Here is a 14,149-nt window from a genome sequence, read left to right as displayed (position 1 = left end):
CTTCTTAACTTTGACTATACTGGGCATTCAATCAAACAGAAAGTTGTATGTGATCTTGACTGCATAGTAAAAGGTTGAATATATTTAAATGGCAATGATGGTTTGTCAGCTCATGGGAGCTTGCGCTACGTCCCCTAATCCACACTGTTGGACTCAGCAGACAGGTGAAGAGATGGCTAGAGTAAATGCTGTGAGGACAGATTGAAAGGAGAGCGCACTCAGACCTTATGACTTCTATGTGTCCATTCTTCGCTGCGAGATGCAGAGGAGACACGCCGTTGGGGTCCGAGGGTTTTGGTTCCAGCATGGCGGCACACATGTTACTGCTGAGCAGAAGCTGGACCACCTAAACACACAGACAAACAACCTGCATTAGTTTCACATCAATGCTTATTATTATTATATGAAGAGCTGTACAAGACCATCCCAAATGAGGTAAACAGATATACAGCCTCTGTAGAACTCTGCTGCCCTAATAATGATTTAAGATAAGATAAGATAAGATAAGATAAGATCAGATAAGATAAGATAAGATATCCTTTATTTTCTCCCTCAGTGGGGAAACTTATTTTTGTTGGCAGCAGTACACTTAGCACACATATGCAGGGGAGGGGTAAAAAGACTGAAAAGTCAGAAATAAAAAATATATAAAAAAATACAAAATATATATATATAAAATATGTATAATCACAGAATATGAACAGTATATACAGTTGGTTGAAAGAAGAAACAGTGCAAAAAAAGCAGGTGGAGTGTTGTGAGGTAGACTGGTAGACTGGCAGATATTGCACATCTTATATTAAGATCTTCCTCTTGACTTTCAAGGTTCTTTGTGTCTTTTTTCTTATTTATCTAACCTTTCAGTATCATACGAGCCTGTACATAGCCTGAGAGGCACGGCAGAACATATGTGGTCAGATAATTACATTTTTTATTTGGTCTGTAATTTAATGCAATTCTATAATACCTGGGCATTGTAGTAGAACAGATTTCAGATAAATGGGATATCAAATTGAAAAACCTGGTTTCTTTTTGATTTTCAATCACTGGAGGAAGCATGTGCTGTCTCTCTTCTGGCAGCCAGTGTTTTGAAATACCTAAGTGTGTTAGCCTCATTCTATCCAACAAGGAGCACAATCACAGTGGAGGGGCATTTTTGTGTAATTTGTGTCTCTTGCAAAAAGGTTTCATAAATTCTGTGAGGCAGGGTTTCATAAAACCTAGTACGGCATGGGCAAAACAAGATGTCTCAGATGTCTAGTCCAAATATACCCAAGTGTCTTCATTACTTTTGTTAACAAGCGATGCCCAAGAGTAATGGCAAGTGTTTTGTGCTATTTCAAATTCACTGTATTCATTTAAACAAGCCAAACATGCATCATGATGTATCATCATTGTTTCACTTTGGTTTACACATGCCAGAGTAGAAAGGGATGACTGTGTTTTTGGCAGTGACGGGTACTTTGGGAATTCAATGACTGATCCATTCTATGATTGATCCAATGGTACGCAAAGCACATTCTCTCTTTCTGTGTTGGAGTTTCTGAATGTTGATAAAACTGGGAGTGAACAAAAGGCCCAAACCTGTAGACAAGGTACATTTTAAAATATTCTGTTAGCGTGACCAATATCTGGTATATCAATATATTTGTTTGTGAGAATTTCCATGTGAGTAACGACAGGGCCTCTCATGAGAGATACCGTCTTATAATATATGATCAGACTTCTGGCATTCAGAAACACAGAGATCTCTCCGAAGATCTTAGGCTCTGCTCCCACTGCAGGGTTTAATGCTCAATTCACATTTTTGATCAGATTTTTTTTTTGTGGCTGTTCACATTAGTAATTCAAAATGTGTCTTATATAGGACTTTGTTGTGAACAGGCTTCTGTTTTGAAGTGACCCACATGTGCAGTAAGTGACGTCAGGTGTAGGGATATAAACTTGGAGGCAGCAGCAGGGAGCCTGTATGATTTCTGTTTGGTGCTTTTGTGCAGTGGAAGCATACAAATTGTGTGAGGAAAAGGAGAGCAACATTTTTAACAATAGCCATGTCTGGAGCGAAGGCTTCAATATCTGTACAGAGACGTGTGTTAATGAGGTATCAGAGCCAGAAGTGGTGCACCTCCACGGTGATGAGATTTCATCCAAAATCGCCCAGCAATGGAGAATTGTTACATTAATCTAACAGCTGCATCAAAGACCGTTGAAATGTGACCTGGCATTTCACACCGAAGTCGGATTGGAAAACATCCAATACATATCTGATTTAGGACCACACGTGAAAGTGGCCCAGGTCTGATTTGAAAAAATTGGATTTTATGTCATTTGACAGTAAAAAAAAACAACAAAAACCAGATAGGCTTATGCCTGCGGTGTAAATGTAGCCTCAGTGTGTCTCTCCAAAGGTCTCTGCAAAGACCTTCATGACTTGACAATAATCCAGCCTCTGACTAGCATGGATCCACAACCTTCTACTCTTGGAAAGTTTTGACAGTGACACCCTCAGAGTACTCAATTACAGTATTTGCATCTTTTTTTGCGAGCAGTACGGTTAACTCTATTCCTTTCCACTTAGGAGCTGAAGTTGGTCAAATAAACTAGAATGACCTCTGCTTTCTGTCCCCTAGTTGCACCCATACCTCTCTGACAACGTCATAACAAAACCGGTCTAAAATAAACCTGTTCTGACAACCAACTTTGGTAAATTCAAGATTAAACTCACAGCATACAGTGGGTACGGACAATATTCAGACCCCTTTAAATTCTTCCCTCTTTGTTTCATTGCAGTTATTTGTTAAAATCATAAAAAGTAAATCTTATTTCTCATTAATGTACACTCAGCATCCCATCTTGACAGAAAAAAAACAAAAACGTTTTGCACATTTATTAAAAAAGAAAAACTGAAATATCACATGGTCATAAGTATTCAGACCCTTTGCTGTGACATTCATATTGAACTCACATGCTGTCTATTTCTTTTGATCCTCCTTGAGATGGTTCTGCTCCTTCATTTGAGTCCAGACGTGTTTAATTAAACTGATTGGACTTGATAAGGAAAGACACACACCTGTCTATATAAGACCTTACAGCTCACAGTGCATGTCAGAGCAAATGAGAATCATGAGGTCGGAGGTTCTGCCCAAGGAGCGTAGAGACAGAATTGTGGCAAGGCCCAGATCTGGCCAAGGTTACAAAATCATTTCTGTAGCACTCAAAGTTCCTGAGCACAGTGGCCTCCATAATCCTTAAATGGAAGAAGTTTGTGATAAACAGAACTCTTCTTAGACCGGGCCGTCCAGACAAACTGAGCAATCGTGTGAGAAGAGCCTTGGTGAGAGAGGTAAAGAAGATCCCAAAGATCACAGTGGCTGAGCTCCAGAGATGCAGAAAGTTCCACAAAGTCAACTATCACTGCAGCCCTCCACCAGCCGGGGCTTTACTGTATGAGAGACTGGCCCAACGGAAGCCTTTCCTCAGTGCAAGACATATGAAAGCCCTCATAGAGTTTGCCAAAAAACACATAAATGTTTCCAAGACTATGAGAAATGGTCTGACGAAACCAAGATTGAACTTCTTGGAATTAATTCTAAAGAGTATGTGTGGAGGAAAGCAGGCACTGCTCATCATCTGCCGAATACAATCCCAACAGTGAAACATGGTGGTGGCAGTATCATGCTATGGGGGTGTTTTTCAGCTGCAGGGACAGGACAACTGGTTGCAATTGAAGGAAAGATGATACAGATATATCGTGGCAGAAAACCTCCACAGTGCTCAGGACCTCAGACTGGGCCGAAGGTTCACCTTCCAACAAGACAATGACCCTAAGCACACAACTAAAATAACAAAGGAGTGGCTTGGGAACAACTCTGTGACTGTTCTTGACTGGCCCAGCCGGAACTCTGACCTAAACCCAATCGAGCATCTAACAACATTCACCATCTAACCTGACAGAACTGGAGAGGATCTGCAATGGGGAATGGCAGAGGATCCCCAAATCCAGGTGAGAAGAACTTGAACTCTGAATACTTATGACCATGTGATATTTCAGTTTTTCTTTTTTAATGAATTTGCAAAAACTTTCTACATTTCAGTTTTTTTCTGTCAAGATGGGGTGCTGACTGTACATTAATGAAAAAAAACCAACCTTTTTTGTTTTTAGCAAATGACTGTAATGAAACAAAGAGGGACAAATTTAAAGGGGTGAATACTTTCCGTACCCACTCTATAATTCTGCTGCTAAAATACAAATAAAATAGCAAATTAATTTCTCTACAGGTATTATTGAAGTATTTTTGAATTTGAAAATATGCTGTGAAGCAGAACAGAATGGTGGTAATTGTTGATATTAACATAATGTGGAGTCTTAACCTCGTCAGATAAGCTGAAACAGGCAACAACTGTAGCTTATCTTATGTGTGAGGGAGCCCAGCCCTGCTGTCTGTAGTCAAATCAACCGTACAAATGCTACATTTAAGAGCATGATATTCAAACACCAGAGCTTAAAAACCTGCCTCTGAACTCCTCAGATATAAATCTGATGCGATCTGGTCGCACCTGTGGGAATCAAGCCCGATGAACAAAGACTCCGACCCACAATCCAAAGAGCCCAGAGCTTCAGTTCCCAAACTCCACAAACCAGACACCCCAGCGCCCCCTCAAATGTCGTTTGTCCACTCCCTGACTCTGAGATTAGTAACAGTTCTAACAGTAAAAGTGTTAGTCTGTTAGTCAGGTGACTACTGGAGTACTGTGACGCAAATTGTTATACAGTTGCTGTTTAAACAAAAAATAGGTTGTAATACTTGAGTAACTTTAAAGGGTAGATGGCTCCAAAATGCAAAACAGCAGTACACTGGAGACTCTACTGCAGAGGTGGGCCATGCCACTCATGTTTTAGGTTTTCCCTGCTTCAACACACCTTAAAGAAATTGCTGTGTCCTCGAGAGACTTGTCCAGACCTTGATGACAAGCTGATGATGACCATTAATTTAAATCAGGTGTTAAAGCAAGGAAAAGCAAGGACACATCTAAAACATGCAGGACAGCAGCCCTCGGGGACCAGAATAGGACACCGCTGCTCTACTGGTAGGAACTTGGAAACATTTGAGACAATGCCTATTTAACTCTGATCTACCTGTTTTTAGATATTTTGACAGAGAAATAAGATGGATTATATCAATTAATTTGATTAAATGAAAAAAAAGTACTTTGTGAATGTTTGTGTTCAGTTTCAGTAAAATCTACTCACTCCAACACGTCCAAATTCACAAGCAAGGTCCAGCGGAGTTTTCCCAGCAGAGTCTGAGATGCAGGGGTTGGACTGGTGTTGTAGTAGCATCTCTGACTGCAAAATACACGTACGTACGTACGTACGTACACACACACACACACACACACACACACACACACACACACACACACACACACACACACACACACACACACACACACACACACACACACACCACTTAATGTCAAATCTGAATGGCTTTACTTTTAACTTTTGACCACATTTCATTATGCACTGCCAGGCCTACACAAACAAATACACACAAAAATACACAAGACCTCTGTTCACAATAGAACACCCAGAGTACACACACACACACACACACACAACACGCTCAAACACAGCATTACCCCATCATAGTGTCCATGCTGAGCTGACAGGTGGAGGGGGATCTGTCCTTCATCTGACTGTCCGTTGACTGACGAGCCTGCCTTCAGCAGCATTTTCATCGGCTCAGTCTTCCCCTGCCATGCAGCATAATGAAGAGGACGCATTCCTACACAAAACACACACACACACACACATACAGACATACAAACACGCATACAGTAACACACAACCAGAGATGACAGCACAATATAACACAAACATACAAACACCACAAGGACATGCACACAGACAGAAATCATTTTGCAATTAAACATTCAGCAGACAAAAGTATATCTTTTTCTTTGTCTGCTCACTGAATAACTGAATTTAATTGTTTATCAATTATCATCACAGCTAATTTACGGCAGTGTGCAATTTATTAAAAAAAAAAAAGTAAAGTACATGTGTTATCAGTGGAGCTGAAGACAACGGTGTGTGCATGATAGCTTAAACAATTAATGGATTAAGAGATAATTGAATTGCTACTGTATCATTAACTGCTCTCAATTAAAAAGTAAGTTTTAAACAAAACTGTTAATCGCAATATTTCCAGCCCTATTTATGATAATAATTGAAAAATATTTTATGTTTTATATAACGCGGATGGAAAAAAATATTTTGAATGCTACTATAGATCCTGAGCATTTACTGCTATTTATTGAGAATATGCTAAATTGGCTGATTCATTGTGGATGAATGGGGGAGTGAAATCAGATATTTATTAGATATCTATTGTTCTAGTGTCACTGACAATGTTGCAGAGCTTTTTGTAACATCTGTCTTGCTAAACAGTTTCAGTCTCACAGTCTTGGCGCCTCTTCTGGAAATAAAATATTCAAATTCTTTACATCCTCATGGCACTTTGTAACCCCGCAAGTATTGTTTTTGCAAACATATCACTGATGAGATGTCTGAGACAAGCAACCCTGAAACAAAGGGCAAGAAAGCCTCTATAAGTATCTTGACACGGCGCAAGAGGACTTTTGAGGGAACTGGATGGCACAGGCCACTTCTGGAGCCAAGCAGAAAAAGTCATGTTGATACAAAATACCGCTGAGAAGCGTGCAGGGAAAGAAAAAAAATCAACATGGAGTCATTACCAGTATTTTTGCCTTAAGGACATGACCAACCACTTTGCAGCAGCCGCTGCAAGTAGCAGTGGAAGTATTTCTGAAGCATCAATCAAAGACCCTCGTCTTGGTATCAGAGATAAGTCATGTTGTGGAGCTGAGTAAAGAAGACCCCCCAGGCTCAGACTGCATGAAAGAGATGCGATTCAGAGGAGAAGCAGTGGCAGAATAAAGACCCACAGCAGCTGCAGGAATTACAGAAGCAAAACCCCGAACACACGAAGAGATGCGACTACAAATAACCTTTTGGGAGCCTGAAAAAAGATCAGGTCAAAGTTGTGTCAGGGGTGAAGTCCTTTCTCCCTGATGCTGAGATAAATTTGTTCCATGTCCTATGAGCCAGTGTGCTGAGTTTCCTAGTTCACAATTTCACCCATTTATCATGTCATACAAAACTATGCTCAAACCGGATTAGACACGGTTATTAATGTGAGTAAATTGATTTCATATTCATCATTTTTCCACAACAATTATGAAGTTGGAAATGTGATAACTGTAACTTAATATTTTTCTTTTTTTTTGTATTAATGATAATAGTAATCACAAATGCTCATTGACATCGAAGATGACTTCTGTGTGATCAGCACAGTTAAATCACATATTAATGCATAAAAGATCAAAATAAAGTTTAGTCAGTCATCATTTTTATTGCCATTTTTATGGCAACAAAAAAAATATATATATATACATAAATATAAAGAGGAATTAGTCCATTATATGGTAATAAATAATATGATTGCATTTGAGTCTTTATGAGGACAAACCAAACCAAACCAAAGTATACAATGCACATCCATGTGTCAAAGAGTTAGAGTCTGCAGCTGTATTCAGTGTATAAAACCATAAATGTATATAACTGCAAAGATGCATGCATGTAAATAGCATCGCTATAATCCAGCACAGATGTAAAAGTGGTGGCAACAAGTCTCTTTTGGCCTCACTGTGTTCCAGGGATTATCCTGGTAGAGCTGCCATTTGTCCTATTTCTCCTTTATGAAGTTTTCAACCAGGATCTCTCTCCCAAGTCCACACCTGCAGGATGTCCCACCCAGTTAACTTAAGATGCCATTTTTCTTTTTTCATACGAAACAGTCCTTCCAGGACAATGTTGGCTTATAAAAACTGCTTGTGAAATTAATCCAAAACTAGCAAAAACTTTCTGTGGACAACGCCCCCGTGTTTCAGAGATAAGCTACAAAATGCTCCCTGAGCTGGCATTATCAGAAGCTCTGCTAACCTTGACTGTCGTGTGGCTCTGAACAACTGATATCAGCTAAACTGCAGAAACAGGTCCTCATGTTTTTTGTCTCTATCAATACAAGTGTGCCCTCTCAAACTAAATAAGTAAAAGACTGATAAATGCAGCTTTTATATTGAGCATGAAATTGGTATATCATGTCCCGGCCTGCACTAAAAAATAAATTCATACAACCAAGACCACCGGTGCCTTCAATGAGTGCATGAGTTTAGGGATGTTCCAAATTAATGATCTGATATTTCTCCAATTTATTACCTAAAAACACACCTGCTGGGGAGGTTGGGCCGCGTGGTGAGAATGCCTACCAGGTGTCTGCCTCTATTTAGAGACGTGCCGGCAACAACTGGCTGGGAGTGCAGAGGGAAGAGGGCTGCATCCTGCAGGGATTATAACTCCCATCTGCCCTGAGATTTCATCTTTTTCCTTCTACAAGAATCTGCCAATGTGGAATGGAGACTTTCACTGCTTTGCTTCCACTTGGCTCTTATTCCTGCAGCCATGAAGCGTTTATACTCTGTTCTCTATTATTCATAGTGCAAACAAATCTGTCGGGTCTCATGCACGCGTAAAAAAATCTAAATTATTACTGCATTCCCAACACACTGACTTTTTATTACATAAACTGGTATTACTTGTCACACAAGGGAAGCCAGGAATGTGTGTTTATTTTTTCCTTTTTTGTTTGTTTATTTGTCTGTTTTCTGAGCAGCTTTGTGTGTTTTGTGTCCAGTTGGTCCTGACATAGTGAATCACAGGGTGAATCTGTGTACATTTTTACCTTTATGGTCTTTAATATCCACTGCTGCCTGGGCCTCCAACAGCAGAGAGATCATCTCCTTGTTACCGCTCAGAGCAGCATGATGCAATGGTGACAGCCTTCACACAGACACAGATTACGTGTGTAAAAATACACATATTCCCATAAATGTGGTGTGAGCCCCGAGTATAACTTTGCTGAATTAATCTTCAGCATACAGCTGCTCCGCCCCTCAGCTCTGTGTGAGCGATGGGAGGGAGGGTAGGGGAGAATGACCTACTTCCATTAATAAGCAATCTTACTACCCCCGAGTAGAGAGCACACACAGGCCATCTATGTGCCAGTGTGTGTCTAATGCATCCCTTGTGAATATAAGAGCCAGTCCTTGGAGTCAAATAAACAAATCATCAGTCATTAAACGACGAGCTGAGTCCAATTATCTGATTCCAGCGACCATAATGAAAAGATCTCGGTTATCTGATGTAGCCAAATGGAACACAGTCATAAACCAAGCATGTGCACACTAACATTTTTTTAACCATTCAAGCGTGCAACTGTAGCCAAAAATAGTTAAACATTCAGATATGATAAGGGGAAATATCAGAACAAATGATTATACATATTCAAATCAAAGAAAAATGCACAATGGTTTAGTTCCTACTGGATGCTACTCTGTTTGCTCTGGCCTGTTTAGATGCTGTGCAGGAATCAGCTGTAGAATGAAATATATTCATTCTGCAGCTGATAAATATAAGTCTGGTGGAGTTTCCAGGTTGTGTCAAGGAAAGCTTCCACAGGAGGGGCTCCAAACCTCTTTACTGACCTCTCAAATTTAGGCTATTTGTCAATGACTCAAAGGGTCTACATGCATTGTGGAAACAAGCTAAAAATATCAGCTCAGCCAAACATAGAAATTGTAAAAAAAAAAATTCTCAAGACTAATTGAAGGGACTCGAGCTGAAAACAAGTGTTTAACAAATCTTACGCCTCCAAAATCCACGTGTCTTTTCTTTGGAAGTGAATCAATGTTTGCGGGTTAGGAAGAGCTGGCGCTACTGCACGAGATATTGGCACTGTTGCCACATTTCTTCTTTCAAAACAACATATCTGTGTGGTGAGTGTAAATGAGGACAGGAGGATAAGTGCACTGTTGTTTTCTGGATCCAGATACGAGGTAACCATCAAAGAAGGAAGGGAGTGCTGATGAAAGAAGTGTGGTAAGGTGGCTGTCGTGCCTCACCCATCTGCATCCTGGATGTTGACGTTGATCCGCTTCGCTGCTCCGAGGAGCTCTGAAAGAAACAAACAGAAAAATAAACTTTGGATCTTCTTGTAGAGATTTTAACTTGGTGCCGCTGAAGAGAGACTTTGATGTATGTTACGTTTCTGTTACATTAAAGTTTGTTAAAAACCTTGAAAAGAACACTAAAATCTTTTTTCTTATTTGCTCAGTGCAAAAATAAGAAAGTTAAGAAGTGCCAAGATAACAATGAAGACAGAGACTTCTGGGAAACGCAACAGGTGTATTTTAAAGCTCAATTTTCAGGCTTCTATATTTGCACATAAAATGACATATGTTTGGATATTCAGGATACGAGCTGGAATCTGAATGCCTCCTAGTTTAGTTAGGTATTCAAGAATGGACACACGGGAAAGAGGAGACAAATAATTATTTGTATTCATCGAACGTGCAGTCTAACTCTTGGGGGGGAAAAACACATTTCCCAACATGATGAGTCTCTTATATTGAGAGGCCTTTTTATTAATTTGAGAATGTTATCAGAGATTTTTCCTTTTACCTGACCCATGTGATTGATGGATGGATGGATATCTATAGAATTTAGAATATGAGGCATGTCCTTTTATTATAATTCTGCTAAATCATTGAGTTTTCATATTAATCACTGGATTTGTTGTTTTACACACCAGACAGAAAGAGTTACTTGAGCTTTTTCTTGGAGCCAGATCAATCTACATCCCATTATGCCAGGATTCACTAATTATAAGGAGATGGTTTTGAAAGCAGTGGCTGAATCACAATGAAGTTGTCATTGCAGCTGGAGGGTGATTTGTTTTTGCATGTGTATCTCTAGTGTGGCTGTGTGTCAGCGTTTGCATGTGATTATGTCATTGATTATGTGAATGTGGACATGTGAGCGCCAGCATTGATCTTTAAAGGAAGTTTCAAGCATTAAAACCAACAAACGCTCTGAAAAAGAAAGGGAAAAGCAGCTTGCTCGTGTTTCTGCCTTTACTTTTTTTTTTCTTACTTTGGTCCGACCCTCGTAATCCACTGGCCATAATCTGTAGCTGTTCTGTAATCTGTGGAAAAGCTTCTCCCTCTCCCTGCAGATGTATCTGCACTTCATCCCTTCATCCTGCTTTCACACTCTAATTTTCCCTGTAATTTGCTAAAGAGCGTGTGCTGATTGGTGGTTCTGCTGTTTCTGTTTACACTCATCATTCTCCCACACGAATGTGTGTGTGAGTTAGAGAGTGAGTGGGTCTTTGTTTGCAGGTTCCCCATATCTATCTTGGATTAAAAATACGAACCTTCCCTTCCCCCCATCTGGTGAATCAATGTGTACAGATATCTGTGTCACCATCAGGCTGTCAGAGATCACATGAACCCCCAAAGCACACACTAACAAAGCAACACCTACAAGATTACTCCTAATTATAATTCTTAATCGTCCATCTTCTGCCCTGTTTGTGATGCTAAATGATTCTTACTACTTTCATCGTCAGCAGAAACATGTGCTGATACTGAAAGACTTTGAAAGTACGTGAATGATCGGTGACAACACAATAAGGCAATGATCACCAAAAGACTCTATCTTGACTCCAACAGATTTCACATGGGAACTGACAAATATTAAGGGTCTAATCTGTCGATGATTGGAGATGGCTCGTCAATGTGTCAGCACGCCTGTTTGATGTCGTCTTTGAGTACCGCACACGTAACATCCGATCCGAGTGACAATCGTGTGCTGATTCGCCTATGATCACGGGTTTTTGTCAGCAAGCTCAGCCACTTACAAATCAGGCTTAAAATTGTGTGGTGTGAAGGCAGCTGTACAAGTTTTACAAATCAAATTAAACAGATCAAATAATAAAGCCCCCTTCGGACAAAACATGCATAATACTAATGGATTTATCAATCTGTTCAACTGTTTGCATCCAGTCATCTCTTACATTTTAGGTAAAAACCTAACCAGCTTTATGAGGCCATGCCTGTGAAAATGATGGAGCAGTGATGGTGTACAGAGAACTCAAAAATATTGATATAAAATCAGTTTCAGTTCTTTAAGACAGTTTTTTTCCTCTTCGTTTGGCTCAGAAGCTGGGAGGGCAAAAAGTGACTTAGTGCCACAGCTAAACAGCAAAAAAACATTTGAACGGTGCTGTAATTTCTTAATTTAATAACAGAACCTGATGGATGATCTCGCAGTTTGATGAGGTTTAGAGGGGCTTCATTTAATAAACTAATTGTACAGGAACTTTAAAACAAAGTTTTACACTCTTTCATTTTACACTCGTTTTTTCTCATGGTTCATTTATGTTGTAATTCATGCCATTTAGCTTTTCTCTGTGACATTTTGTTTTGTTTTGGTGATTTCCTCTTACCAGTTTGCTATCATCTTTACATCACCTGTGTGTATGCATCATGGAGTATGGTTGAATAGTCAATAAAGTGCCTGTTTCCTGTTGGATAACGTCATGTTTGTAGGGATTACAGATGACGACACTGCAGCGAGAACCCACTAAGCTGTGATGTGGGTCTGCAGTACGATTGCTAAAAATGTTCCAAAAAAACTCTTCTAGTGCATCTACTGTTACAACACTAGATACTGGGAATACTCACAATGCATTATTATCAAGGTTTTTAAAAATTCTCAAAGGCGATGGCTTAAATCACACACAAAACAACTTCCACGTTACATCATTTAAAGCAGCACAATGTAACTTTTACACCTTAATATAATATTTCCAGTATTTCCAATATTTCCAGAGTCATTGTGATGGAACATCAACTTCCAACAGGTTTAATGACACCTCTGTCATGGTCTGGGGGGTCTGTATCGCATTCACGGGCACTATGTAACTTCGAGGTGGATGGTAGGAACCCTTCCACACTACTGGTAAAGCACTACCGCTTTTGTCCAAAGGAGCCGCCAAACTCAACAAAAGCTGAAAGTTACATTGTGCTGCTTTAAGAAAAACAAAACTAGTATCAGACAGAACCCTGTTGCTGTTTTCATATTCGGTTCCCAGTCTGTCACTTAGCCTCGCTGCATCTTTGGATTATCTTCTTAGGTTCCCCACCTGTGCAGTTTTTTCTATGTTTTCTTAACCCACTCCCACTCTCTCTTCTTGTTTTCTGTTTTCTTAACCCACTCCGTCTTTAACCTGCATTTGGGATGGCAATCGTACACACCATCTAAAAATCATCACCGCCAACTTGAACCTGGAGATCACTGGCACAGGCCAGAAGGTTGTTGTCAAAATGTTTTGTGGACAGACGAGACCATTGTAATAGTGTTTAAGATCCTTTTCCTTTAAAAGTAAAGATAAAGTCAGGGTGTCACTCTGTCATCAAACAACTCAATGTTTTTCTGTTTGCTTTTTTTTTTGGGGGGGGGGGGGTCTGCTCACAAAACAGACTGTTATCTTTAAAAATGTTTGCATTTCATTCACATTGTCCTTCGGTCCCTCGCTTAAAAGGATGCTATTAAATATTAAATGACGCTTTTTCCTTCCTTGACATCAACTGTTGATTTGAGAGTATTACCATAATGTTTTCTCATAACTGTCCTTGGACCGTGGCTCATCATTCTTATGATAATTCAAGGCACAACACTGCAACCGAGCCCTGGTTGCCATGGTAACCCACAATGTACCATTCACATGGACTGTCAGTCACTTGGCAAGCATTGCCAAGATATGATTTTTGTAACAGCTCCTCCAATTGTATCTATATTTCAGTCTAGATTTAATTTGACATTAAATCCCATCATTCTCTTTCAGTTCAAGACCCTTCAATCTCAAAGGAGATTTCCACAAAGTTGTTGTCACTGACTGGAACATAACACTTGAATATAACAAAACTGACTCCCAAACCTTGGGAGAGTTGAAGTGGAAGGTTTTTCAGGGTTCCTCATTACCAGAGATGTTCTTGAATTCCTTCTCCCGTCACCTCTGACTTTTCCGTCATCATGCATTTAAATCTCAACATAACATGCAGCTCAAACCAAACACCTGCATGAATGCAACATCCTTCCATTTTCACACGATTAGATGCATGAAGCAGGTTCACATGTATCTACCCAGCATTCTCGCAG

The 14,149-nt window shown here is 39.8% G+C and overlaps 1 protein-coding gene across 5 annotated transcripts in view; it reads right to left on the bottom strand.

The window, feature by feature from the left end:
• The window catches only part of LOC133441769 (caskin-1-like), a 57,685-nt gene that overhangs the window by 38,400 nt on the left and 5,136 nt on the right, over positions 1–14,149 (bottom strand). For all 5 annotated transcript variants that reach the window (XM_061719399.1, XM_061719407.1, XM_061719416.1 and 2 more), the window contains exons 2-6: positions 10,048–10,099; positions 8,829–8,926; positions 5,644–5,789; positions 5,252–5,347; positions 225–346 (exon numbers count right to left, since the gene is read on the bottom strand). In XM_061719399.1, coding sequence (XP_061575383.1) covers positions 225–346; positions 5,252–5,347; positions 5,644–5,789; positions 8,829–8,926; positions 10,048–10,099 — 514 coding nt within the window. The remainder of the gene's footprint in view (positions 1–224; positions 347–5,251; positions 5,348–5,643; positions 5,790–8,828; positions 8,927–10,047; positions 10,100–14,149) is intronic.

Source organism: Cololabis saira, chromosome 1, assembly GCF_033807715.1.
Source record: "Cololabis saira isolate AMF1-May2022 chromosome 1, fColSai1.1, whole genome shotgun sequence".
NCBI classification, from domain to species: domain Eukaryota; kingdom Metazoa; phylum Chordata; class Actinopteri; order Beloniformes; family Belonidae; genus Cololabis; species Cololabis saira.
Note: the sequence above shows the minus strand (reverse complement) of the source record. Positions and strands in the feature narration are given on the sequence as shown.